The 26,983-nt window shown below is 36.7% G+C and overlaps 1 protein-coding gene across 3 annotated transcripts in view; it reads left to right on the top strand.

The window, feature by feature from the left end:
* MIB1 (mindbomb E3 ubiquitin protein ligase 1) overlaps positions 1 to 26,983 on the top strand; it is a 78,338-nt gene that overhangs the window by 6,208 nt on the left and 45,147 nt on the right. For all 3 annotated transcript variants that reach the window (XM_032123427.1, XM_032123431.1, XM_032123441.1), the window contains exons 2-11: positions 3,234 to 3,405; positions 6,134 to 6,263; positions 8,058 to 8,162; positions 15,639 to 15,705; positions 16,956 to 17,160; positions 18,616 to 18,799; positions 19,107 to 19,251; positions 20,354 to 20,487; positions 21,507 to 21,614; positions 25,305 to 25,502. In XM_032123427.1, the coding sequence (XP_031979318.1) occupies positions 3,234 to 3,405; positions 6,134 to 6,263; positions 8,058 to 8,162; positions 15,639 to 15,705; positions 16,956 to 17,160; positions 18,616 to 18,799; positions 19,107 to 19,251; positions 20,354 to 20,487; positions 21,507 to 21,614; positions 25,305 to 25,502 (1,448 nt within the window). The remainder of the gene's footprint in view (positions 1 to 3,233; positions 3,406 to 6,133; positions 6,264 to 8,057; positions 8,163 to 15,638; positions 15,706 to 16,955; positions 17,161 to 18,615; positions 18,800 to 19,106; positions 19,252 to 20,353; positions 20,488 to 21,506; positions 21,615 to 25,304; positions 25,503 to 26,983) is intronic.

Below are 26,983 nucleotides of genomic sequence, written 5' to 3' on the forward strand. Positions count from 1 at the left end.
TAGGGACATGATTTAGTGGTGATCTTGGTGGTGGTAGGTTAATGGTTGAACTCTATGGTCTCAAGGGCCTTTTCCAACCAAAATGATTATGTGATTTTAATTTACCCTGGGAATAAGCAGGGAGATAGAGGAGTTTGGAATGGAGTACAGTTGTCTCTGTGAAGAAGATGAAGTATAGGGAGAAGGTGTTTTTGTTTTCCTCACCATCCTCTTTTTTTTTTAAATTAGCTATAAATTTTCCCCAAGTCAAATCTTTTTTGCCTGTGATGGTAGTTGGTAAATAATCTCACTTTTAGCTTGACCTAAGTTGTTTCATTTTGTTTTCACTCTTTGTCCTGTTGAGGAGGGAGAGTGAGAGACTGGTAGGGTGGACACCTGACAGCCAGTCAAGGTCAACTACCACACTTGTGTACCTATAATATCTAGAAAAACTTAAAAATAGGTAAATTCTTTCAATCTTCTTTAACACGTATTATTGATCTAATTAATTTTGTTTGTATTATGACCATGAATAAGAGTTTAGTTTCACATTATGTGAACAGTAGTAGCACCTTGTTTTACCCTTTTTTATTAGCAGATGAAGTTTAAGGTCTCTTAGTCCACTGTCACCAGAAGCACACAAATCTACTTCTTCCTCCCAATGTCTGGTGCAGTGGTTAGACATTCTGTAACAGGATTGCTTGCCTGCTCCTACCCTGCAGTTCTTTGTTTCTCATGGCGGTAGTGTTGTGCAGCACCTCAAAGAATGGGATTGGGAAACCAGTTCAGCTGAATATTTTTCCTCCTGACTATTTTCTGGCCTGGTATGTTTCTTGATGCAGTTTGCATCCCAGCTCTGCAAAAACCTTTTGCTCGCATAATGGAAAGAATGGAGCAGCGTGGTCAGGTGAGGCATGCACTGAAGTGGGTGTTGCTGCTGGAATCGTGTCAGGGAACGGATTAAGAAAGGCCGTATCTATCAGGATGGTGTTTAGGGATCTGTGAGATCCAGATATGTCCCTTTAGATCAGACACTTCAAGTACAGACATGTACTGTTCTTTTTTTAAGTCCCAGACACTATGGTCAGTAAAATGACTTGAGTCAAATATCTTTGTACATTTTTTTTCTTGATCTTTCCTAAAGAAATTTTGCTGAGTTTTTGCATAGCAGCTTTTGCCTCAGTGGCTAGAATTGTTTAGTTTTTATTTAAGTTTACAGTGAGATGACCTATGTGTCACAATTGTGATGACCAATTGTGTCACACAATTCCTGATTATACCTCTTTTTGCCCTTTTTCCTGCCATTTGGTCAAGTGGAAGAATCTTACAGCATCCAATTCCTTGGTCCTTTCACATCCAGAATAAATGTATTCCTTGGCCAAATGTCTTTCCTGAAGTTCAGCAGGCATTGAAAAAAAATAAAATCCAAAGATGTGTAACTTCTCTGTTTCTATGTGAAATATCAATTTAGCAATCAGTTAGAAATAAAAGCAAAACAAATACCACCTCTCAACCCCAAGCACCGTAACTAGTTAGACTTTTTAAACAAGGTGACAAAAACACTAGCAAGATATCTCAGTGCTTTTAATGTACCCGCTCTTGAAGAATTTGGCTTTGAAGCCAAAAAAATAGTAAAATGCTTCAGTCCCCCGTGTGAGAGAGATGTACTGAGAATCAAGTGAAGGGCTGCACTTGTGTTGTAAAGAATCTTAAGAGCATGTGGTACAGGAAGAGACTGAGGGGTCTTGGTAGTGCTTAGCCTCGAGAACAGAAGGCTCAGGGAGATCTTAAGAGTGTATATAAATACCTTATGAATGTTGTAAAGAGGATGGAGCCAGGCTGTTTTTAGTGGTGTCAGGTGAAAGGGCAAAAGAGGCATTGGGCTCAAATTGAAATACAGGAATTTCCACTGAAACATAAGAAGAAACATTTTTGTTGTAGGGATGGTGTGGAACATGCTGGAATATGCTGTGTTGTGGAGTCTGTTCTTGGTGGTGCTCAAAACCTTGACTGGATATGGTCCTGGGCAGCCAGCTCTAGTTTACCTTGCTTGGAGCAGTGGCCGTTGGAAGAGACAATTTCCAAAGGTTACTTCCAGCCTCGGCTGTTTCGTGTTTCTGTGAAATGATCAAACAAGAAAGCATTTCCTTTAGTTTTGCCTTTCCAACTGTTGGTTTTTCTTTGCTACAGATGGCTTAGCTGTTGGATGTAAGTGACTAATAGCTTTACAGTGAATTTGGCAGTCATTTCTCAAAACATCCCTTCTGGGGGGGGGGCAAAATCCATTCTTTTTCCTCACTTAATTTCAAGTTGATCTGGGTTTTTTTTAAGGGGGAGTGGGAAAATTCTGTGTTACTCTTAGTGCTCGTTTCTGTCTAGTGCTACAGACTGAATCCTAGTGCTTCTCTCTTCTATTGCTCAATTTTTTTCCAAACAGCAGCAGAATTTGATTTTTTTTTTTAGTAAACTTGTGGCTGTTCACTGAATTCAGAATTGGTGGATGGAAACTTTGTGACTGATCCTTTTCACTCTGCTGTAGCTTGGCAGAGCTCTAAGACTGCTTCAGTCTTGGGATCAGTTTTTGTGGAAGGCTTGGCAGAGCCCATGCTGGTGGGTTACATCTGGTCTGTCTCTGGCACATTCTTTCTAAAAACAAAACCAGAATAACAATAAAATGCTTCAAAAATGGTAAGAGATTTTCATGAAGCTAACGGCATCTATCCAAGAGAGCTTAATTTTTTTTCCTGTGTAAAAAAGAATAGAGACAAGCACTCATCTTTTCTAGTGTACAAGATGTGTAAGTCAAACCAGTAATTTTCAGGCTGCCGCACACAGTTGAGCGCAGTAGTCTTTGTGATATAATGTGTGTTGATAGCCGTACTCCAGAGAGAAAGTTCTAGATTGCCCTGTGTATTTTGATAAATGCATTACTGACCCTTTAACTTGTAGTTAAAAGATTTCTCATTTTCTTTCTCTCCTTTGTATAGATGGAAGGAAACAGACATAGCTTTCTCAGTTTTTTAAGCTGAGAGAAGATAGAATATTTCCGGAACAGACTGACAACTGGAGATATGAGGCAAAGTCCTCTATCTTTTCCCCTCAGTGATATAGGCGGATAGGGTATCAGCAGCAGCCTTTTTTTGTTGTTAACTTTCTAGTATATGGTTTCAAATTGTAATGGTGTACAACAGAAGTCTGTGTAGTGATGCAGCAAAGTTTTTAGTTTTTTTGTTCTTTTTGTTTTCCTTCCGCAGGTATCAAGCATGATGGGACTATGTGTGATACTTGTCGACAGCAGCCTATCATTGGCATCCGATGGAAATGTGCTGAATGCACGAATTATGACTTGTGCACAGTTTGCTATCACGGGGACAAGCATCACTTGAGGCATCGTTTTTACAGAATTACTACACCAGGAAGTGAAAGGTAAAACCTAACTTTTTCCTCGTGAAATCAAGTAGAAACAGGTATTTGTAGTAAGCTTTTAAACTGAACATTTGGTTGCTGAAGTTTGGATTAGGTAAGAGAGTGGCTTGAGGTTTGATTCTGTTTCTGGTTCTACCCCCTTGTGAAGGAGGATAGCTAGGATAAGTCTTTGGATCTTGGAAAACATGGAAATTTTAGGAAGAATGGAGTACAGGAAAAAATTAGGATATGATTATTCAGTTTTACTTAATTTCCTTGAGGTCTTCCTAGTTGTTGTGTTCTCATATGGCAGCTTTAAAACAAAGGCAATTACCTTTACACTATATGTAATCACAAAAAGATTTGTCAGTGAATTTCTGAACGTGAAAGTTAATTAGGTTCAATAATGGTGTGGATAGACTGAGGGAAAATACCCTCCTTGAAGATTATGGAAAACAGAATGATCTGGAAATAAATACTTGGATTTGAATGCTTAAACTGCTCACTACAGGAAGCAGAGAAAAAATACTATGAAGGGTTGTTCTACCCTTGCCTTGGTTTTCATGTTCTTAAGCATCTGTTATCATCTCTCAGTAGAAAACGCTGAACAAAATTGCATTTAGTGTGTTCTTGCATAGCTGTTCTTGACTTTAAACAACTTAGCTCAATCCAAAGCCCCTCTCTGTCATGATATATCTACCACATAAGTGAGAACAGTGATATTTGCCTGCTGCTAAATACTTGGAGATCTATGGAAAAGCACTGCGTCAAGGCTACGTGCTCTAGTGTCACCTCTGTGATTTGTTTCCTGAATGTTCTTTCATTAAATCATCAAAATCTTTTTTTTTTTAGATATGGTACTTGTTTGAATGTGACACGTGTAAGACAACACTTGTATATTTTTCTTGGAGAAGTTAGACTTACAAGTATGCTGTAAATTAGTAATGTGCTTTAATCAGTTCTTTTACAGTTAAGGGAAGTGGCTGGACCACACAACCTGAGGTCTCACATTGTGTCTTGTAGGGTCTGTGTTTATATTTTCAAGTGTTTGCTTAAAAGTTTTAACTCTGGCTCAGATGCCCAGGTCAGTGGCTGAATCAAAATGTAAAAACTTTGTTGTTGTTGTTGTTGTTTGTTTTTGTTTCTGGTTTTTTTGTTTGTTTGTTTTTTTGCAGGATCACACCAGTATATTTAGGTACCAAATGGGTATCATAAACTTATGCTCAATTGGAATGTTGAATGCAGAAGAAGAGTTAGAAGTTGTACTTAGAAATGCTGGCTTAGTGTAATTAAAGGAGAATAGGTGACAAAATACAGATTTGTTTTCTATTTATTTCTCTTTTAAAAGTCTCATTGCTTTTGAGAATGCTTGCCAGACTTCTTTGCTTTCTTAAGCTGAAGTTTCCTTTGTAGTTTCAAGAGGTTGGTTATGGTGAATGCAACACAAGTTTTAGTTTTGAAGATAATTGTACACTGTGTATAATACTGCTGGAACTTTTTTGCATCTTGTCACTTTCTCCTTTCTTTGTTTGCTCTCACTGAGCTCTTATCTAGAAGGCAGCTTCTTCTGCCAAGGAGCTGTTTCTATTGGATCAAGCTTAGCTGAGAAAAAATGATGGAAGTTCACTGTTTTAGGGAGGAGAAAAGGGCAAAGCAGTGCTGTTGAATTTGAGGGATATCTCATAGGAAAAATGGCAAGAGGTGTGTAAGAAGGTTTTGATGAAGGGAAGCATAAGCTCTTAATATTTTATTTTTGAGTCTGGGAAATGATTTGGGTGGCATAATGAATGAAGTAAGGTATGCAGGTTTGTGTCTCAGTTTTGTAGGTGTTGAGAACTTTTAAAGAAGCTTCTCTAAACAAGATTTCTTTGTGTTTTCAATAACTCTTCTACTTTTCTTAGGAAAAAAAAAAAGACCAGTATTTTCATGCGCTCTTTGCATTGATTGTAACGGTTGAACTTTCTCCTTGTGTGCCATCTGCTGGATGTTAAAAGTTAGCAGGAGGCTGAGAAATTTCCTGAAGTGGTCAGGAAATATTCTGAATGTCAGCTGAAAAATTCTTTTGTCTGGCAACATGTTCCTGGCATGAAGTAAGAAACCTTGTTGCATGAAAATTGGTGGCTTTTGAGATGATTATTTCTAGTTAAATAGTCATGAACTGTTCTGTTTAGGCTTGTCTACTTCAGTCCTGCTGAAGTCAGAAGGAAAAGAAGAGGTTTGCTTTAAAAAAAACCCGATATGACTGAAAAAATGGATGTTAACATATTGACTTAAATTTGCCAAGAGATGCTGTAAAAAGCATGTAGAATATAAACTGAGGGAGGAGGGAAAAGAGATGCTCTTAATAGCATAATTCTGAATAAAAGTGACAGGGCAGTTGTGGGACAGAAGTATTAGCTTAGGGTACATCTAAGAGAAACAGAAATGTGTTTATATGACTGCATGTACTTTAATGAATTCAATAATATAAGTACAGATCTATATGCAAGCATTTACAAGATGAATGCTGGTAGTAGAAAGTTCGGAGAAAAATTGTTATAATTAAAAAACTAATTGTAAATATACAATAAATCAGATTTTGGAAGCTCGTGGTTTTTTGTCTTGTGTACTGCTTGTGTGATTCATGCACTGAAATCTGCAGTTGTGGGTTATTTTTGTTTTAAGATGCTCTCCTTCCCATCCCCAAAGATTTGTTTCGGACTTCCTTTATTATCTTGACATTTGTGGGTTCTTCTTTTAATAACTTCAGGGTATTGTTGGAGTCTCGACGTAAATCAAAGAAAATTACAGCAAGAGGAATCTTTGCAGGTGCCAGGGTGGTGCGAGGAGTTGACTGGCAATGGGAAGATCAAGATGGTGGCAATGGGCGTAGAGGAAAGGTAAAAATAAAACTGGTTTAAATAAAAAGATGCACCTGTTTGTGCTTGTGTTAATAGCCTCAGAGGCCTTTATAATTGTAGAGTAAAAATACAATCAGAAAAGTTACTATTTTAATTGGCTAGACATTTTTTAATCTTATCGTGTAATACTTAATCATTTAGAAAGAGGAGGACGTGTATACCATAGCCAGTTCTTTTACATTTCCATTTTTTACAATACCAACACAGAATTTTTTAAATTATTATATTTTTGTCATGGTTGTCTGTTGAAGACTGACTTGTAACAACATTAAGATCTTGAGCATATTTCAGCATTACTAGAGAGGTGGTATACAGAGCTATCAAGAGTAACTCTTTCTAGTCATCACTGCATTCTGTAGTCTTACTGCTTGTGGGGCAGCACATTTGTGTATCTCTTGCTCTTGGTTTTCAGTGCTGGCACCCTAGGGTTTTGTTTTTCACCTAATGATTATAAGGACTTCTCCAGTTTAAAATTAAAAGCTTTGTAAGTTCTGGGTGTGGATATTACGTTACTGGCTTAGGACAATATATTGAGTGCTTTTGATGCAGTGCTATAGTAAAAATATTTGAATTTATTGAAAATTGTATGGAATGATAAGTTACTAATCATAACCCTTGCATATTTGCCTTTTACAACTTCCATTTACCTTGAGAACTAATGAAGGTTTGTTGTAAGTATGAACATACAACAGGCTGTGTAAAATACACTATGACTTTTTTCACCAAGTTTGAGAATTGGATGCCCTTATATCTTGATAACCTGGTGTTTTCTGTTGAATTTATTTTTAGTACACTTAAACAGCATTTAAAGGAGAGTGAAAAGTTCCTGAATATGATATTTAGCCTATTTTATATTCTTGTTTAGCTGATTTTATATCCTAGACATTTATGGAAGCCTTAGGACTTCTGGGGATTTAATTTTGAATTTTACTGAAAGGAAATAGTAAGTTTAAATCTCTTAAAGCAAGGGATATTTAAATGCAGCTTTTTTCATCTCGATTATTTACCGCTTCCCCATCAAGATACATCAAAATCTCTGAAACTTTGCAAAATAGGAGTCTTATCCTGCACAGTCTGCTTTGTGTACTAAATTTGTATTAGAGGAGTTGTTTGCCTGTGCATCTGAAAACATATATAAATGCATATAAATGTTTTTAAATGAGGAAAGGTGTGTTGTAGATAGAAGAAACACTGTTTAAATAAATATAAATGAGTGAAAGCAAATTCTGGAAACGGATTTTTTTTTTTTTTTAAAAATGGAACTGTTTTCAGAATTTGGTGCGTGGCCTCCTGATTTCAGAAATGTCAGGGAAAGACATTTCCACTCTCCTTTTGTACTGGTGTTAAACATATTGGCTTTGGAAATAAAGCTTTGTCTCTTAACACAGTGTATAACCACCAGGCTAATGCAGGTTAAACCAGACATACTGAAGCAATTAGAATAGTTTTCATCCTGTTTTTCTTAGTTAAATGCTGCTTCTGGTAAAAGAAAACATATCAAAGCAGTTCAGATTTTGTTCTCTGCTTGTGTAGTTAGATAACCTACCAAATACACAAAAGAAAAATAGGCCTACGAAGCATCCAGGCTGCTGTCTTAACACACCTAGGGAACACTTGTATCAAGCAGAAAACAGCTTCACAACGAATTTTATCAGGTTTAGTAGAACTGCGATATCATTAATTAGTTTGAAGAGATGAGTAAATTTTTAAGTTCAGATTGTGCTTTTGAGTCTTTGCTCTAGAAACCATTTTTGTATTCTTACAACTGAATAGGTGACTGAAATCCAAGATTGGAGTGCGTCGAGTCCACATAGTGCAGCATATGTTCTTTGGGACAATGGTGCTAAAAACCTTTACAGAGTTGGCTTTGAGGGCATGGTAAGTATAAAAGAATACAAAGGGTAAAATGCATGGTGGGGGAAGGGCAGTAAGAATAACTTGTGCTTTATGGTCCTGCTTTATAATATGCTTTGTCAGTTTGCATGCTGGTAGTCAGGTCATTGTGAATCCAGCTGTGAGGGTCATGCATATGTATTAGTAAGAAAGTCTGATCTGGGAATTTATTAAATATGAATAACTACAAGTTAAGAGCTGCTTTCTGCCATAGTAAATATTTGTATCACACACGTTTATCTTTCTGTGCTACTGTTGTGTTTAAATTAAAATTCAGAAAAGAAGGGCAAGCGTAGTTACAAACTTTTAAAAAACCCCTGTTTCTTCATCTCCTGAACTCTTCAGTTGACTTCAAATTTTGGTGTGATTACTGCAAGATTTGCAGTTTTTAAATTACCGTCAACACTTGGAATCCTATTGAGAGCAATTTTCTTTTTGCAAATGGAAAGGTGTTGAATTAAATTACGACCTTAATTTGCTTTAGCACTAAATTTTTCTGTTTCCTTTTGAAGCTTCTCCAGCAACTTTTCCAGCTTTAGAGAGAAAATGGGTCAGACTCTAGCCTAAGTGCCTTCTGTTGCTGGGTTTTCTTATCCTAATGTGGGTCAAGGAAAGGTTACTTTGATTATCAGCTGCTTAAAACATCTTAATTAGCATTTTCTCTGCATGATTTTTGTTTGATTGTGCAGAGGAAAACCATGTTAACTTAACATTGAAGTGTCATCTTGTCAGATGTGTAACAACAGTAATAAGATGTTAAACAATGGCTAGTTACTTTTTTGAATGTAAACTATTTGGCCTTATCGCCTCACTTAAAGTTTATTTTTAAAAAATGAAAATAAATACCACTTTTGCGGTAAATACATATTTTAGTGTTACTTTTAAAAAGAGTAAACATGTTTAGTGCACGTGAGCTTTTCTGATGCATGAAGATGCTAGGGGTAAAATATGAGTCAGTATTAAATTATATGCTTCATGGTGTCCCCCAGTTCTAAAGAAAATTCCTTATATACTGACCAAAATGAATGTACGTTGTATTTTGTAGTATAACATTAAATTAATGTTTGGTATCTTTCCTCTTGTGGTACATGGAACAGTAACACAGTTACAAAATCTAGATAGAATGAGATACAGATCAGCTGATTTTTTTTGTTGTTGTGGTTGTTATGATTTCAGTTGCTATGTTAAAATTTTTGGACTACATAGTAAAAGGCTGTGGAATCATTGAAGATTCCTTCTGGCCTCAGGAAAAAAATATATTTGAGATAAGTAATATTCTGTTTTGATATAGTTATTCCCTTAATAAGAAATAAAATATTTTAAAATCAGCTATATTCTGTTTCCAAACTTTTACCACCTCTGAAAGTGTTAAATATATCTAGAAAACTTCATTAAGTACTGCAACTGTAAATTTGAAGGGGTGAAGGTGACCTTTCACACAAGTTTGATAGAAATAGAGGTATTTGGTTAGTCAAGTAAAAAAAAAAGCCTGTTAAACTGTGTGAGACTACATATATAGATGTTATATTTAGGATAATAGGGAAAACAATATGTACATGTGGATGTACGGAAAGGATAATTTGAGGCTGTGTAAGTAGTGCTACCTGATAATGTAATTGTAATCCATTCCTACACTAATTTTATCTTTGATATTTTCATCAGATGCAATTTTCACTTCAGACAGAATAGATTCTTGGATATCTATGAGAGTCATTTGAATGTAATGCTTAATTTTATAACTGATTAATAACTTGCTAAGTGTACAATTCATGATCATTATGTACTACTATTTATGTGCTGTTATGTAAAGCTGAGACTGTCAGAAAGTTCACATAAAGTTGGGACAAACTTGTTTTGGTGCTTGGAAATTGGTTTAAAAGGTCCAGAGAATGTGGAATCAACAATACTCAAGAGTGTGTGCCCATGTAAATACAGCTGGGAAGAGACCCTGACTTGCAAATGGATGACACTTGACTCATGCTAATGGAGCTGATTAAAGAAACACAGCTCATTATTGTAAGTCAGTGTTTTTGTTTGATAGCTGATAGGCTGCATCTGGTCCTCAAAATTAATCTATCTGGCCTGCCAGCTTTGGAGAGATGAGACTTGGCTTGTGGGGCAGCAAGTGCTGGCTGAAAACTTGCATTTATTTCTGGTCAGATACTTGGAGGTTTTATTTGTGTTTGCTGTGTTTACGTATGAAGTGGCTGGGTGCATCTTGTCTTTTTTTTTTTTCTTTTTTTTTTTTTTTTTTTTCTTTTTTTTTTTTTTTTTTTTTTTTTTTTTTTTTTTTTGGTGAAGTCTGACATTTAAATCTGGGAGTTTCTGTTGCCGTAGGCCACAAATTCCTGAATTGAAATCTGTGTTTATGATGCTGTTAGGTCAGGTAAAATGCTTGCTACATACATCCTTAGTAAGAACAAACTACTGTTGGCTAGTATAGTTCGTTACACTACTCACATTTCTTACCTATATGTGTTCAGAGTCCTGAGCCAAACTGAGCTGTTAACCACATAACCTGCTTTAGAAATGTGTGGATATATCCTTTTGCAGTAAAGAGAGGTCATATGGAATTAAAAAGTTAATGGAAAGACTGTGATTTTGCTTTTGGGGTTTGTGTCTAGGTTTTATTTCTTCATATCATGTGAGCTGAGGATGTAAAGTTGGTAATGTCCGTTGGTTTTCAGTGGAAAATAGTTCCATTGTCAGGAGTGTCCTAAATCAATTTTATTATTTAGGAATCAATTTCCTTCAGTATTTCCTTGCTCTGTACCACTTGCCTTTTTTTGCTGCGATTAGCCTCTCTTTGTTTCTTGTTATGGAGGATTGCGCTTTCGTCTGCGTAGCCTCTGAAAGAAGTATCTGTAGTTATTATCCATCATTGTCACAGTAATCTGTAAGCCATCTGTGTTGGTGTACTTTTTTCCATAAATTCCAAATAGTGAGTACATAGGGGAAATTGAGATTGCCTGCCTCTGGGTGATTGATAACTAATGTCTGTTCATCAACTTTTATTTTAATTACCCATGAAGTTATTATTTGAAATTGCTCGAGAAGATTTTAAGAATTACTTGTTACCACTTCCTTTTTTTAAATAAAATCGAGGTAAATGTCTTGGTATACTGGGCATTTTATGTGAGTGTTACAAAATATACAGAAATATGCCTTCCACTGCAGTTAAAATTTTCAGATCTGTAACGTCAGTCAAATCTTCAGTTCTCTGATCATTTGTCTTGTCACCACAACAATGAAAGTAAGGTATTTAGGAAGGAAACACAAGAATTTTCATAATTTTTTTAGTTTAGTGTCCTTGTACTTCTTCCAGGTGCTGACCATAATTGTTTTAAAAAACAAAATCAAGAGTTTTTGGCCACCTTTACGCAAGCAGCAGATGTTTTTTAATACGTTACCTGTGGTGTAAGTTAGATGTCAGTAAGAAAATTAAGTGATCAGTTGTTTTGGAATCCAGAGAAGAAGGAGATACTTGTGTTAACCTCGTGCATTTATTTGCATTGTCAGTAGACTTTGTTTTGCTTCTTGGTGTAGTCACATTTCTCCTGTAGACTCAACGAAATCAAGTTTTTCATCTTTCTGAGTTGTGAAGAAAAATATTTCCATTTAGCAGAAATGTATCTATTGATCGTTTTCCAATTTTATTTATAGTATTAACTGACAAGGAAGACTGCATCTTCCTTTAAAAAAAAAAGTAACACATGCAAAACTTTTGTAAGTGCCTATAATAAACAGTAAGGTTATAAACCATTCACTTGGGATTTGCCTGAAGTCTGGTTTCCTCTGTAAGAAACTGTTGTTATTGTTTCTGTACCTCATACCTCTTTGTCATTTCAGTCACTTTCTCTACCATCTTCTACTTTCTCCTTTTATTGCTTCACTTCTCAGTTTCAAGAAGCTGGGAAAAGGATTTGAGTTCCCGAAGTTTGAAATATGGTATTTCTTATAAACCATTAGCTAAAACGTACGGATTTATCCAGTCTCTTGTTGCCTTCATCTGGTGACAAAGCAGCATGCACTGAACGTTTTCCATGTGCCTCCTAAGGGCTGATTTCCTTGCCTAAAGCTGTTGTGAGTTTAAAGACTTAAAGTGACCTTTACTGTGTGTAGTCACCTTAAACAACTGCAGCTGTGGCACTATTTGTGCAGGTATATCTGTAAGATCAGTGTTAATTTCTTCCCTGATACTTGCTGCTGGTGTTAGATGCTGTATTAGTGCATCTGGATCAAACATTCCTTTTTTTCTTAGCAGCCTCGGTTTTCTTATCAAGTCTGTAGACCCTCCCTCTCTGGTTTGATGGATGGCATTCCATATTGATTGGACTAACTTAATAGTTATTCCTGTAGTCAACTGCTCCTTCAGCTTTGTTTTCCTCCTCGAGGTTGGGGATAATGGTGCTTTTACACCATCTGCCAGCACTGCCGACCTTGCTCTACATTTTTTCATTCTCTAAAGTTTTATGAAGATGAAATTACTGTTGTTTATTTTCATTGGTGTAATTGGATGGTATGTCAAAGTAAAGTGTTACATTTACTGTATTTCCCATTTGACTGAGGAAGTCGTGATCTCTATGTGATACAGTCACATACTGCTGGAATGCAGATTTTTAGGAAGTTAAAATGTGGATGCTAGAAGACCAAAGTTCTCCATTGTAGGCAAGAACCATTACTTCCCATTCTTCATGTGCATCTGCTGTTACTACTGACCTGTGGGCTGTGCTGTCCAATGTCTGGTTCCCATGCAGTTCCTTGAGTTCTCATTCATTGCCTGCTTAACTGGGCTTTCCATCTCTAATTGTGCACAAATTCTACAAAATCTATAGTTTGCTTTTCTGTTTCCCGAAAGAATCCTACTTGGGATTTATCAAATGATTTCTCTTATCAAGTCATTGTAGAAAAGCTGATTTGTTCATCTCCACCATGTATTTACGTTACACTCAGCCTCAGTTGTTCTTTTTCTGGTGGTATCACTGTGAGCCTAAAGCTTGTATTCTAACATCCCGTGTTTTGGTACTTCCCCTTTTGCACTTGCACGTCTCCAGACAATCTGCTATTTTGATTAATTCAGAAGTCTCAGGGTGACTCATAACTTGTAGAAACCCAGTACTGTTTTCTGAAGTGCAAAGCCTGGTGCATCCAGGCTCCGTCCATGTATGGTTTTGCTCCATGTGCACTAAGGGGGCCTCTTGCCGTGAGTTCTCAGAGTAGGGTGACCAGGAGCTTACCGACATCCCTGATTTTTTGCTTAAACTACTTGAGCAGGAGAGGGCTTATTTTCCTTTTCTGATTAGTGTAACAGCTGCATGCTAGAAGGAAAACTGTAGTTGCTTACCCAGCTTTTGTGGTACTGAAATACAGCTAAATACAGGTTTTTTTCTTAAAACTCCAGAATCTTGTTTGGGTTTGGTTATATTTTAAGGCATTTGCAAGCCTTTATCATGTTGATAATACTTTTCTTAGTAGTGCTGTTTGCCAAGTTGCCAAAGGAACTCATATGCTGTGTATGTTTGTTTTGTACTGCCTTAATATCTGTCAGTCTCTTATCTTTCTGTGTGGTTTGGGTCCTCCATTTTTCTGTTTAAGGCTTCTGGGAAAAGAGAAATAAAAAGAATGTTCCCTTGCTTTTCTGCAATAGTTAGATCAGACTCTTGTTTTATTCTTTAGCAATATAACATTGACTACATCATGTAAGTGAAAGGAAGACAGTTGTGAAGCTGAGGTTGGACACCAAACTACCACTTAGTTTTTCAACCAAGCATATCATTATACTCCAGAAATAAACTGTGTGCAGGGCATAGTACAGGCAGAGTAAAATACAAGTGCAGGTTTCTGGGTTTGGTTTTGTTTCTATAAAGTTTAAGAGACTGTAATGGGCTTCCTAGTAATGTCAGCTGCAAAATAGTAATTAGCCTTTTAATGAACATCTTGTTTGTTCTGCTAGGTTTTAGCCATCAGTCTGCTCAGTGCATTAACACTTACTGTAACACAAGTGATCTTTCACCCTGATTTTGCCTGGCAGGGAGGAGAAATTTTTGGACCCTCCTGCACTGTATTCTTAGTGTTCTGAAGAATGTGACAGCAGCTCTTGCATGTGCGCCCCTCCTTGTCTCCTTCACAGACAGCTGGTTGTTGCCTGACACAGAGGGCTTGTATTCAGTGGGTGAGACGCAGTGCTCCCGGGCACATTCAGTCTCCCTCGTTCCCGGGGAATGAATGAGTTTGCCATCTGGGGTGGTCCTCGCAGCCCCTTTGTCTGCAGCCGAGCTAAATCCAGCACCTGCCCACCGGGTGGCAGCATCCTGTCACAGGCCTGCTGCTGCTGCACTGAGCAAGCTCTTTCTCTGGTTTCTCAGGGGATTTGAAGGGCGGCTAAATCTCATTATTTTCCTCTGGCTGTCTTCATCATTTTTCTAAAGTGGCGTTACATTCTTTGTAGATCAGGACATACACTGAATTTTGTATTGTTTCTGGCTGCTTAACAGTTGCCAAGGGTGGTATTGTGCTCATCAGAGCCTTGATGATTTGGAAGACTTCAGAGTTTTAATTTTAATCTTTTTGCAGGAGAACAGTCTGTCAGTAAATCTTAGGCATGGGTAAAAGAATTGTCAAGTATTTGTTTAGTTATGGTTAATTATATCATTACCACCACCTGTCCCCTACTTCCTCCCCCATGCCATAGAATATTCTGACACATTTTGCAGTTTCCAATCTCCTTCCCAACTTACTGTGCACACAAAAATGCCCTTTGTTTAGTGAGAATTGTTTCATAAGGAACAATGGCAGATGGTAGCTATTTGGAGTTAAGCATTACACAGGACAAAAACGTAAAGGAAAGGAGACTTATAGAAAATCCTCTGGCTTTGTGAATAGGAGTTGGTTATCACACTTGAAATTTCTCTTTCTCATAATATGAAACAATTTTATGGAGGATGAGCTTTAGAACTTCTCTCTTTAAAAAGACCATATTTACCTTAGTGTAGTGTTTTGTTGGTTTTTTTGAAGTAATAGCCTTCTAGTTAAAAAGTTTTATTTTAAAGAATTTGAGTGACAGGTTTTCTCCAAGTTAAACACGGATCTGTCAAAAAGTGTTGGGAAGAGTGGGCAGCACTGGCATGCATTAAATGATGTTTCCTTGCTTGTGTTCATGGAATTCTTTTTTAAAAGGAAAAATAACTTCATAGAACACTGCAAAGATGCTTTGTGTTATTTTAATTCCCGTCTTTGAACTAAAACTGTCACATCCTTTATAGCCTCCTATATTAGTAAAGGTTATTAAAGTCTTGAGAATGTCAAGGCTGATTGGAAAGTATTTGAGATTGTGTGCATCATGGGACATGTTCTTTGTACACATAATTTTCAGCCTTTCTTAATTGAATATTTCAGTTCTAGTTTCACTGACCTGGAGACTTGGTCACTGAGGACTAAAGTTGTCTCAATCTCTCTCTGTAGTCTGACCTGAAATGTGTTCAAGATGCAAAAGGAGGCTCTTTCTACAGAGACCATTGTCCTGTGCTAGGTAAGTTGAAGGTGAAGTAAATTGATGTTGATTTGTATTAATTATACTCACTCTGGATTTCTCTTTTCTTTTTAAATGTCTTCTAAAAGGACTGTCCTTACTAGTGAAATGTAGACAGTAACATTTCTATGCACTAATGATAAATCGTCATACTTTTCTAAATTGTATTTGGTATTAGTGTGCTGAGGGGATGGCAAGAGAGCTTTTAAGTGTTCATTAAGTTACAAATTGTGTTGCTTGTCCTGTGCACTGTATTTCTAAAAAGCCAAACATAGCTGTGCATTCTTAAAAAAGGGGCTTGAATAGTCAGAGATGTTCAGTGAAGCAGCATGTGTACATGGCCATAAACAAGAGTCACTTGAACATATGCTGTAACCTGTTATTTTGTAGTAATACACTGGTGTATGTTGTGGCACCCTGGTTCAGATTTTCTGTATCAGCTGTTGCATTGACTCATTCTTCTTAGTGTCTTAGTTGTGCTGTAGACATCTACAGAGTATAAAAAGGCTTGACAGGTGTTTTGGTTTTTTGAAATATGGGCAAGTTGGGATAAAGGTTGTAGATCATTGGGCACAAATGTACTAATTATTAATGTGCATTTCCTTGGCAAAACACTTGGTCATATAACTGTATACTACAGTAAGTTTTGCTTTTCTTCTTGAATTTCCTACTCTACTTATATGCCTAAAAATCGTTAGCAGATAATGCTGGTTTTTCTAAAGTGATGATAATTTTCTGTTTACAAGTCTTAATCTAACTCCTTGCGCAAATGCTTGAGGTATGACCAACAAGCACTTTTGTTTCATTGACACCAGAGCTTTTGTATTTATAGATGTCTAACACCATATGATACCTTTTAAGATCCCAGTTAGAGCCCATAGTGGAGCTTGTCACAAATATTTAGCATTTGCCAGCATCATTGCTATTTGCCTTGAAAACTCAACAAGAAACACGCAATTCCATTGGCAGAGTTTCAGAAGCTTTCTTACCTGTTGGCTGTTACAGTTACGGAGACTGGTGTGGAGGCACCATCTCTGGAAGTGTTGAAAAAGATGTGGATAGGGTACTTGGAGCATGGTTCAGTGGTGAGTGTGGTGGTGGTGGTGCTGGGTTGGTGGTTGGATTTGAAAATCTCAAAGGTCTTTTGCGGCCTTAACAGTTCTATGAGCCTTAGAAATTAACATCTGTTCTTTAAATTGCCTGGAAAGTTAGTATGGTGATGTAAACTTTTTTTCTTTACTCCCTTTCAGGTGAGCAAAATGGTAACAGAAATCCTGGTGGACTGCAAATAGGTGACCTTGTAAACATTGACCTCGACTTGGAAATTGTGCAATCTTTGCAGCATGGCCATGGAGGATGGACTGATGGCATGTTTGAAACTTTAACAACAACCGGAACAGTTTGTGGCATCGATGAGGACCATGACATTGTAGTACAATATCCAAGTGGCAACAGGTTTGTTAGATAGCCTTCATTGCTTCTAACAAACTTCCCTTGCCTTCAGTGCTTGTGATTACCTGGTGCCAGAAGCTTTCTCTTCTCCTTTTGTGTCTGTTAAGATTTCCTTCTAGATGTGTAATGAGGGCTTGTCTTTGGGGATGCTTTAGTGGGAAAAGAAAGTTTGCTGCCCCTCTGACTTGGTGAAAATTTGAGTCCAAAATAAGAAATCATGTTCTGGACTATCTTACTTGCAAAATGTAGTGTTTTAAGCAGTAACTTCTTTTTTAATTACAAATTATCTATCCCATGGTTTCAAGAGGAAAGGTAGTAGCAATTCATTGTGGGTTTTCAGGAGAATAGGTTAAGAAGACAGGTGACAAACTTTGGGGAGATCTTGTCTAAACTGGAGTCACCTTGGCGTGATCCATATCTAACCTTTTATTATTCAAAGGAATGTTAGTTTATGTAAATACAGACCAAGAATAGGTGGCATTAGGGAAGCCAAAACCACTCCTTGCAAGAAGTTCAGGTTTGAATTTTGCTTAGCTGCATCCATGTTAACAAGATTCAAACCCAGCTGTGCAGCTGGGTCTGAATCTGATATGGCCACGTGGTTTTCTGTTCTCTTGCTCTCAAGTATTTGGCTTACCTTTAAAAAGTAGCGGTGAACGGAATATCATTTCAGTTGTATATGGAGCTTGACCTGTTCAGTTTGTCCAGAAAGAATTAACAGTACATTATTCATTCAGGATTTCCCTCAAGATATTGTTTGTTAATATTGCAAAGTAATGAACAGCAAAGCTGTTTTCCCAGCTAAAGAGATGCAAGTCGCTTTTCTTCTCGTAGTCATGTCAGCAGTCAGTGACAGGAGCTGCTGTGTCTTGTGGTTTCCTCCCTGATTAAATAGCTAAATGCCTCTAAATCAGTAAAATTTATAGTACCAATAGGATAGTTTTATTGAAATTTGAGGTGTATCTGGGACATCCATTTAGTTGAAGAGTACTTTTATAACTTAATGTTGCATCTTTTGACCTTGGGGGAGGGGCCAAAATTCTGTGTTCTTCCCGTGTTGTTTCCTGACAGTTCAGTCCTTTGTGAGACAACTTGGATCTCCTGCTTTTCAACCAGTTATTTCCTATTCTCAGAAAAATATATCAACTGTATAGCTACTTTCAGGAGTTTTACATTGGTGTCAGCTTGCTTCCCCTTAGGCAGGATATTTCTTAATTTCTTACAAATGTGTATCTCTGAAGATTATCCTTGAAGTTAATTAATGAGCCACAATTAATGAATTAATGAGCCACAGGCAAGTTTATGGACAAAAAATGTGTAACAACAAATATAGTATCCATAGTAGCTAATCACAGAAATTTTGTAGGCATACAAGCAGCAACTTGTCCAACAGATAGTTTTTAAACATATATTTCACTTTGTATGTTTAAAATCTACTTGAAATGATTCATTGTTTAGGTGGACATTTAATCCAGCTGTTCTCACCAAGGCCAACGTTGTCCGAAGTGGAGATGCTGCTCAAGGTGCAGAAGGAGGTACCTCTCAATTCCAAGTGGGTGACCTTGTTCAAGTATGTTACGACCTGGAGCGAATCAAGCTTCTCCAGAGAGGCCATGGAGAGTGGGCTGAGGCAATGCTTCCAGTGAGTAGCTGTGTGTTTGCATTCATAGAATGGTAAAGCTTGTACAGTATTTCTGGTTATGGTTGGTAATATAACTGGAGGCTGTGGGAGTCTAAAAGGGATTTTCTTCCTAGTTAAAGTGTATTTCATGAAACACAGTGTAGTATTTGCTCAGGTGTAGCAGTCTGCTTAGCCTAATGAAACCTATCTAAAGGTAGCAGTGACTGTACTGCTAAACAATGGACTTCATAAAATTTATATAAAACAATCCGATTTCTAAATATTTTATTTTTAATATTATTTGCATTTGATATTTTTTTTAATTCAGACTTTAGGTAAAGTTGGTCGGGTTCAGCAGATCTATTCAGACAGTGACTTAAAGGTAGAGGTTTGTGGGACATCTTGGACCTATAATCCAGCAGCTGTCTCAAAGGTGGCATCAGCAGGATCTGCTATAAGTAATGCATCTGGTGGTAAGTTTGAAGAATAACCAGTAATATATGTATGACAAGTAATTGTATTAATTAAAAAGTTGTTATTAAGTACTAATACATTGTTTGTATGCAAGGTTAGTGATAGACTTGGAGTTTAGGTAATTGAAGTTGTACTTGAGAAAGATAGGAAAAAAAGCTTGCAGTCAATATGGAGATGTTGTTATACTGGTCAGGTGCTTCTGTTTGGTCACAGTGCAGGTGTGTCTTTGGAGGTCCAGTCTAAGGACTTCAAAATGATTGGAAGGGACCTTTGAAATGGGGACTAAGGCATGAAGACAATGTTACTGGCAGTAACAAGCAGCCTCCTTCTTTAATAAGTGGTTTAAGATAGCAAGCATAAGCAAGGGATCTGTTGCAGGTTGTTACTCAGGATATTTATTTCTTCAAAATTTCTGTCTTAAAATTCAGTCAGACATCCTCTGACTAATTACAGTGGGATTTTTTGGTGTCTATGTAATCACGCTTCAGTTTTGTTGAACATGTTGTCATTCATATAATAACAAGGCAGAAAGACTGTCCAATGTGTTTTATGTTCTGTTGGCAGTTTCACAGATCAATTGAAACTAGAGTTTTTCCTTTTTTAAGTCATAGCTAGTTGTTTTTTCCTCTTCAAATATTTGCTTTAATGCCAATAAACCTTCCTACATAGTTTTCTGGATTTTTCTCCTAAGGGGTCATCGATGCAGTGAGTTTTCTCAATAAAGAACTAAGTCACAGTGGCCATAAAACTATCTAGAAGAGTAATACAACTCAGTGTTTCGAATCGCAGAAGACAGGCTATACCTGATGTTTTAGAAAGTCTGTTACAGCAAGCTGTCCCCGCACTTTTGTGGGAGAAAAGCTATTCGTGGTTCAGTCGTCTTTGTTCTGAAGTGTCTGATGTGGCAGTCTGCACTGTCTAAAGGGTACTGGGGTGCAGCTCTTACTTTGAACTCAGTAATATTTTACAGCTGCCATTTTATGGTGGTTTGTGTATTAATATGTACATGGCCTTAGAAACACCACAAATGTAGCCAGGTTTTTTTCTGTTCTTGTGTAATTAGAGTTGTAATCTTAGTTATCGTTTGTTTAATAATTACAGAGAGATTGTCCCAGCTATTGAAAAAATTATTTGAAACCCAAGAATCTGGAGATCTCAATGAAGAGTTGGTTAAAGCTGCTGCCAATGGAGACGTTGCTAAAGTGGAAGACTTGCTAAAGAGGCCAGATGTAGATGTGAGTGTTTTGTTTTGGGAGTACGTCTTTTGGGGACCTGTAGTGCTAAAGGAAGTGCAGCTGTCCTGAATACTCCTTGCCAGTAGTGCGCCTTCTTAGAAGTAGTACAGTTAGTTCCAGTGTCTTTTCTCCCATTTGTTGTCCTATGAAATGTGTGTGGGCTGTGTGAACATAGAGCTGTACATACTTTCGTGCTGGATAGATTTTGTATTCTTTTGTCTGCCATGAATTAAAATACTTTTCAACCTCTGGCTGCCAGAGTCGGTGCAGAGACCCAAATGTTCAGAATTACTGAAAGGTCTTCAAATTCTTGTGTTTCAAGGGGGATAGAAGGAAGGAGGGTAGATTTTTCAGGATGGTTGTTGTTGTTGTGAGTTTTTGTTTAGTTTTATTAACTCATGAGGTAAATCATCTAATCTGTTCTCGTTCAGATTCCTTTTACCAACTTGTCTAATCACCTAATACTGAAAAGTCTGAAAGAAAATGCTTAATAATCATAGAACTTCATTTCAGGAACATGTTTTAAAGTCACAGTTTTTCTCACTACAGCAGTAGTAATGCTCACAGTTAAGAGTCTGAACTTCAGTTTTGAGCACTGATTTGGAGTTTAAGATTTTACAAAATGTGGGGTTTTGTTCAGACTCTCTCTTGTTGTTGCCATAAATTAGGCAAGGAAGTTACATGTACTGTAGAGCAGAGGACAGGTATAAATCTGAGACTTGTCAAAAATCTTGCCTTTACGGGAGTCACCCAAAGATGGACACTTTTAATCCAAGTATCGTTAATGTCTTAATGTTTGTTATAAATCCATTTCTTCTTCTCTCCTTCAATCTAGCTAATACTATAGAAATGAAGTAAGTGATCTCCTAAATCTTCTCTATCTGTGCCAGGAAGGCAGCTAAGAATTGTTAATTTGATTCTGTGATATGTGTGCTGTTGCTTTAAGTTTTCTCCTGCTAAACAGCCTCACAGGTACGTGTGTGTGTCTTGCAACTCACCTCCACGTGTTGGTGTTCCAGGTGAATGGGCAATGTGCTGGACACACAGCTATGCAAGCTGCAAGCCAGAATGGCCACGTCGACATTTTGAAGTTGCTTCTGAAACAGAACGTGGATGTAGAAGCAGAGGTAACCTAAAAATTTCAAGATATGCTTCATGTGTCCTTAAACTTAGTTACATGCATGACAATTCTACTCGACTTGCCTTCTTTTTAAATGTCAGAGAATTAAAAACTGCTTTTATTATTGTGATTGTGTGCCCAAATTAGACTCCTACTAACAGTATTATAAAGGGTCAATATCTAATTCTTTAACACTTCTTATTAAATGAAATACAATACTAACATAATAGAGCTATGTAAACCAGTATGTGTTGAAGGCCCTTCTTTCTTTCCTTTGTTTCATTTCAACAATAGAACGCAATAGGACCTCTGCCTGTGGCATTGAGGGAAAAAGATGTCAGATGCTGCATCTCTGACTCCACATGCTTGCCATGCTTCTTATACAGTGTTCAGTTAGGAGAAATCTTTCAATTCTTAACTAAAGCAGATTTAAGCAGAAAGTAATAGCAGTATCTTTGGGTAGGAACTGCCAGCTCTGCTTCCAGATTTTCAGTGCATTTTTTCTTAACCTCACTGAAAATGGAAGGGTTTCTCTTGTTTAGGCTTTTTAGAATAATTGTTTGTGAGAATTCTCTATCAGCATACTGTGATACTTGCATTTTGAGTTGATCTTTACTCAGTTATTTACACAGAATGCACTGATATTGCAACCATTTCTCATTTTGTGATTCACAAAAAGAATCTATCAAATTTGATTTATTAAGAATAAAAATTGAAGCCTTGTGGAATGCTGAGAAACTAATTGTGTACCCAGTGTTGGCATAACAGAAAAATGACTTCACATGCTTGGGCATCTAGCATTATATTGTATTTGATATACAGAAGTTATAGAATATTAAAACATTAATGAAGCAATGTAATTCTTGGAACCAACATTATTTTTATATTTACAGATACACCATTAATTTATAAAGATTTCCTGCTGAATTCTAAAGATGGCTTAGATTGATGCAATACATACTTGCTGTGGTCTGATTTCTGTGAAGTAACTTCATTTTAGAAGTAGTGCTTTCACTGCAGTACAAAGCATATACTGTTAAAATTAGACTAAACTGCTTTTCATCTGTACTGTGGTGTTCAGAGCTGCCATGTTAATCAAGTAGCGGACTGAAGAAAGGGTTAGAAGCATTAAAGAGGTAGGTAGAAGCACTACTTAAACAGTTGGAAGACAATACACCTGGTAATCTGCTAGCACTAGAATTGTGAAGTTCATGTTTGCTTGGGCTTCAGAAGCACCATCACACTAGCAGAAAAACAATTGTCAGGGATTTTATTTGACTTTTAAAGCCTTTTTCACATAACTGTTGCTTAAGTGAAGGTGGTATTCCCACTTAATTATATAATTGCCTTGGTTATTATAATATTAATAATTCTGATAATATTATTAGATTAGTAGTTATAGTTTTTAGGCTTTAAAAAATGTAAGCTGTTTATAAATATTTTTATATAGTTATAATGTTTATAAACATAATTGTTTATAAAATACAAAGATCCAGCAGAGCTATCCCATTAAGCAGAGAGCAAAAATTTAGTCCATTTACTTCACCATTGTGGTCTGTGGTATGGAAGCAGAAGATAAAAATCCTTACTTTCCTTGCTTTATAGCTAAGTTGGATATTTTTACATTTAAATTTACAGTCGTTATATACGTTCATGATGACATTTTCTGGGGATGCCCTCGTTGTCTCCTGTGTTTTTCTCTGATGTCTTAATGTAGAGTACAAGTGGCCTCTGTTCAGTCAGAAAACAGTTTGTTATTGACATAGCTCAAAAAGCCTGATATAGATACTACATAGTAAAAATATGTAACTTTCTAGGCTGCAGAAATTACTGGTTGTAAGTTATGATATTGACAGTACTGACAATATTGTACTGTTGGCATGTATAGAAATGTAGTGCTTTTACTATTGAGATTTATATCTAAATATAATTCTTAGGACAGATGACTTACTAGATGCTAGCTTTTTCTAGATGAATTATTGCTATTGGGTAGGATTTAGCTCCTGAGATTATTTGTTTTGTTGATCTTGGACCTCTGCTCATTAAAGTAGGAATTCTATACATTAAGATGTAATAAAATCAGGGGGGCTGTGTCTCAAGATTTAAATATGTTAAAACTAAAACATTCAATAATTGTATGGCGTTCATTCATAAATATGTTAGTGTACTTTGCACACTGCAAATATGAAAAGACAAATTACCGTGCATCTGTGAAACCAAGTGCTCTGTAAATACAAGTCTTGTAGCAGTTTAGGATTACTGGCATACTGTTGATAAGGTTTGCCTTATAATGATCCTGATACCCAGATGAAAAATATAGAGAAGTTCCCCTTTCTGATCCTTTCCCCTTCCAAATGGGCAGGCTTTGGCTTCTTTTGACTGTTTGTTCATGTTAGATGAGCCTGAGAAGGAATCCTGAGATCTGAGAAGGCAACTTGGTAGAATGAGTTGATTTGGAAGGAATAAAAGTATCTTTTCAAAAGCTGTTGAAACTGCTATTTAGTGCCCTGACCATTTGAAAACCATATCCATATTTTCAAAAAGGTACATTTGAAACTTAGGGCATAAGTCTTCTTCCACCATTTTAAACGCTGTAACTAGTCTCGTTGTGCAAATACAGTTTATGCTAAGAGCTATTAATTTTTGCATCAGTGTAAAATATATTAGAAATGTGTTTTATATAATAAAAAATACTTTTGAAAGATGTTGCTGAAGAAGCAAATTGATGAGAAACTAAGCTAACTCAGGAGAGCCAGTGAGCCCTTGATAAGTCATGGGTTTTATTTTATAATTTTCAGTGTTTCTTTTTTTTCAAAATTGAATCCTACAAATGGATGGTTATATGAAACTATGCACAAATACTCAGAAACTAGGTTATGGAAGTTATTTCATCATGTATAACTTCCATTTTACGTTTATCTTTTGTATACTGACATTAATGCTGAAATCGCTTGATTGATATTTAAAAATGATTCATGCTGTACAGTCAACTTTTATGAATGTTAGAATAGCCTAAACTGACAAATTTTACTTTCATACTTTAATTCTCAATTTGGGTGAAACTGAAACAAACTGAATCAGAGTTTTAATGCTGTGAATCATCATCACAGAATCAGAACTTGTGCTTAATGTCATCATCAATCACAAATCTCCTTTGGAAAATGTTTATTAAATGAAAACTAAGACACATAATAAATCCTTATAAATACTAACCTAATTGTATGAACAAAGAAATACTCACGTCTTGCATTATGATTTGGAATCTGTAAGGCTTCCCAGGTTACAGGAAGAACTACCCTGGGATATTAAGTGTAATACTGTTTGGGCATTAGATTTTTTTTGTGGGTTTTTTTGGTTGTTTTATTTTGAGTTTTTTCTTGACAGTGGTTGTTTTGTAGTAGAAACCCAAATAAATCCATTTGAGTTTGAGGAACACATCACACAAAGATTCAGGGCAATAGTTGTACATGCTGTAGAGTATCTTATGTTGTAGAAGATGCGTGTTTATGTATGAACTGATTCTTCATCCTCTGTTGCTGCTGTTTGAGCAATTATTTAATTAGGTATTTTAATGGTATTATGGTAGTTTAATTTTTCTTCTTATATCAAATATGTACAGTTGTTAGTTGAAATTAATCTTATTTAAATGCAAAGAAAATGTGAAATACACTGGGTCAAATGAATGTTCCTCCTTTAGGACAAGGATGGAGACAGGGCTGTCCATCATGCAGCGTTCGGTGACGAGGGTGCTGTGATCGAGGTTTTGCACCGAGGCAGCGCAGATTTGAACGCTCGCAACAAGCGCAGGCAGACTCCACTCCATATTGCGGTCAACAAAGGTCACCTGCAGGTTGTCAAGACTTTACTGGACTTTGGCTGCCATCCCAGTCTCCAGGTAAAGTAAATTTTAAAGTAGGTTCACTTTTCAGCTACTGAACTGTATGATTTGCTGCATGGAGGTGATAAAAATTTATGGAAAATGGGATTGAAAGAAACAGACACCGTAAAGTTGTCTGTCTCAACTTTTACCCCAACTTGTGATCAGCTGTAACAAAAATGCTATTTAAGTCTGTTTGTTTCTTGACAGCTAGATTGACACCTGGTTTACTCTAGACAGTTGATATTAATTGGTATTTTCACAGACTAGTTATTTCTAATTGTTAACCTTCCCTCCAGATTAATTACTCGTATATTGAACCCACAACTGTTTGCTCCTTCTGCAAGCTACAGTTTAGCAGGCTGATGATACTGTGGAATGTTTTGCTAAAAGAAACCTTTAATTTTTTTCCCAAAATTGACCTATCATTGATAGAACTATTTAGTCAGATTCACTTTCAAGTATTCAGCTTTTTATCTGGAAAGCCCTCGTGCATAGGATCTCAAGTACTGTAATTTCATCTGTAATGAAGGTGATGGAAGCAGCAACATAAGTCCTGTTTAGAAGGTAGAGTGGAAATGTGCTGTCAGATAAGGAGGTATCCGTCCACACTGCTGAATGCAGCTGCATGCACCACATTAGTTAAACAAATGAGAATGGGTAAATTTGAAGAGATTTGCATCAGAAAGACAAAGCTGTAGTGGCCTGGGCAAATCAAGATATGCAGTAATAACACCTTGCCTCCGTGTTTTGCCATGTCAGTAATCAGATTTTTTGGAAGCTGTATATCCACGTAAAAGAAGATGAGCAAAAACTTTTTTGAAATTAGTGAGCATACTGATTGTTCATTTATCTCCTTCTACCTGACTCTTAAGGTTCTGTCTTGATCTTGCTGAGGTTGAGCTGTTATGTCCATCCAGACCCTGTTTAGTATTTGTTGAACAGTAGATATAATAAGGAATCTGATGTGCTGAGACCAGTAAAGGGTGACTGTAAGTCACATAGGAACGTATGGGTAGCCAAAGTGGATTTGCCTGAGTTTAGATTACAGAATTCTGTTTCAGTTGAAAAAGTCAGTAGAATGGTACTATGACGCTCCATCTGGAAAAATACAATTGCTGTTGAAAAGAATGAACTTACAGATTCAGCGTGTGTGCTGAGGAACTGTGATGTGCAAATGTGAGTAGGTGATTGATTTGGTCAATGAGAGCACAGGGGAGTAAGACTGAGGCATGACTGGAATTTAACTGGCCAGCACTCTACTACTGCAGCAACTTCACTGTGTAAACAGAAACATACGTTAGTTTGTAAACAGGAAATTCAGGAAATATGATCAATTAAACCATATAAAAGCTACATGATTTAGTTCTGGCTAATTGCTTCACACTTATTCAAGTGTATCCATATTGTGGCACTTTTTGTTTGGCAGGTTTTGATTCTCACTCTAGAAATCTGTTTTCGTACTAGTGTACTGCTAAAGTGTTCAGTTTCTGTGTTAG

Source organism: Corvus moneduloides, chromosome 1 (genome assembly GCF_009650955.1).
Source record: "Corvus moneduloides isolate bCorMon1 chromosome 1, bCorMon1.pri, whole genome shotgun sequence".
In the NCBI taxonomy this organism is placed as follows: domain Eukaryota; kingdom Metazoa; phylum Chordata; class Aves; order Passeriformes; family Corvidae; genus Corvus; species Corvus moneduloides.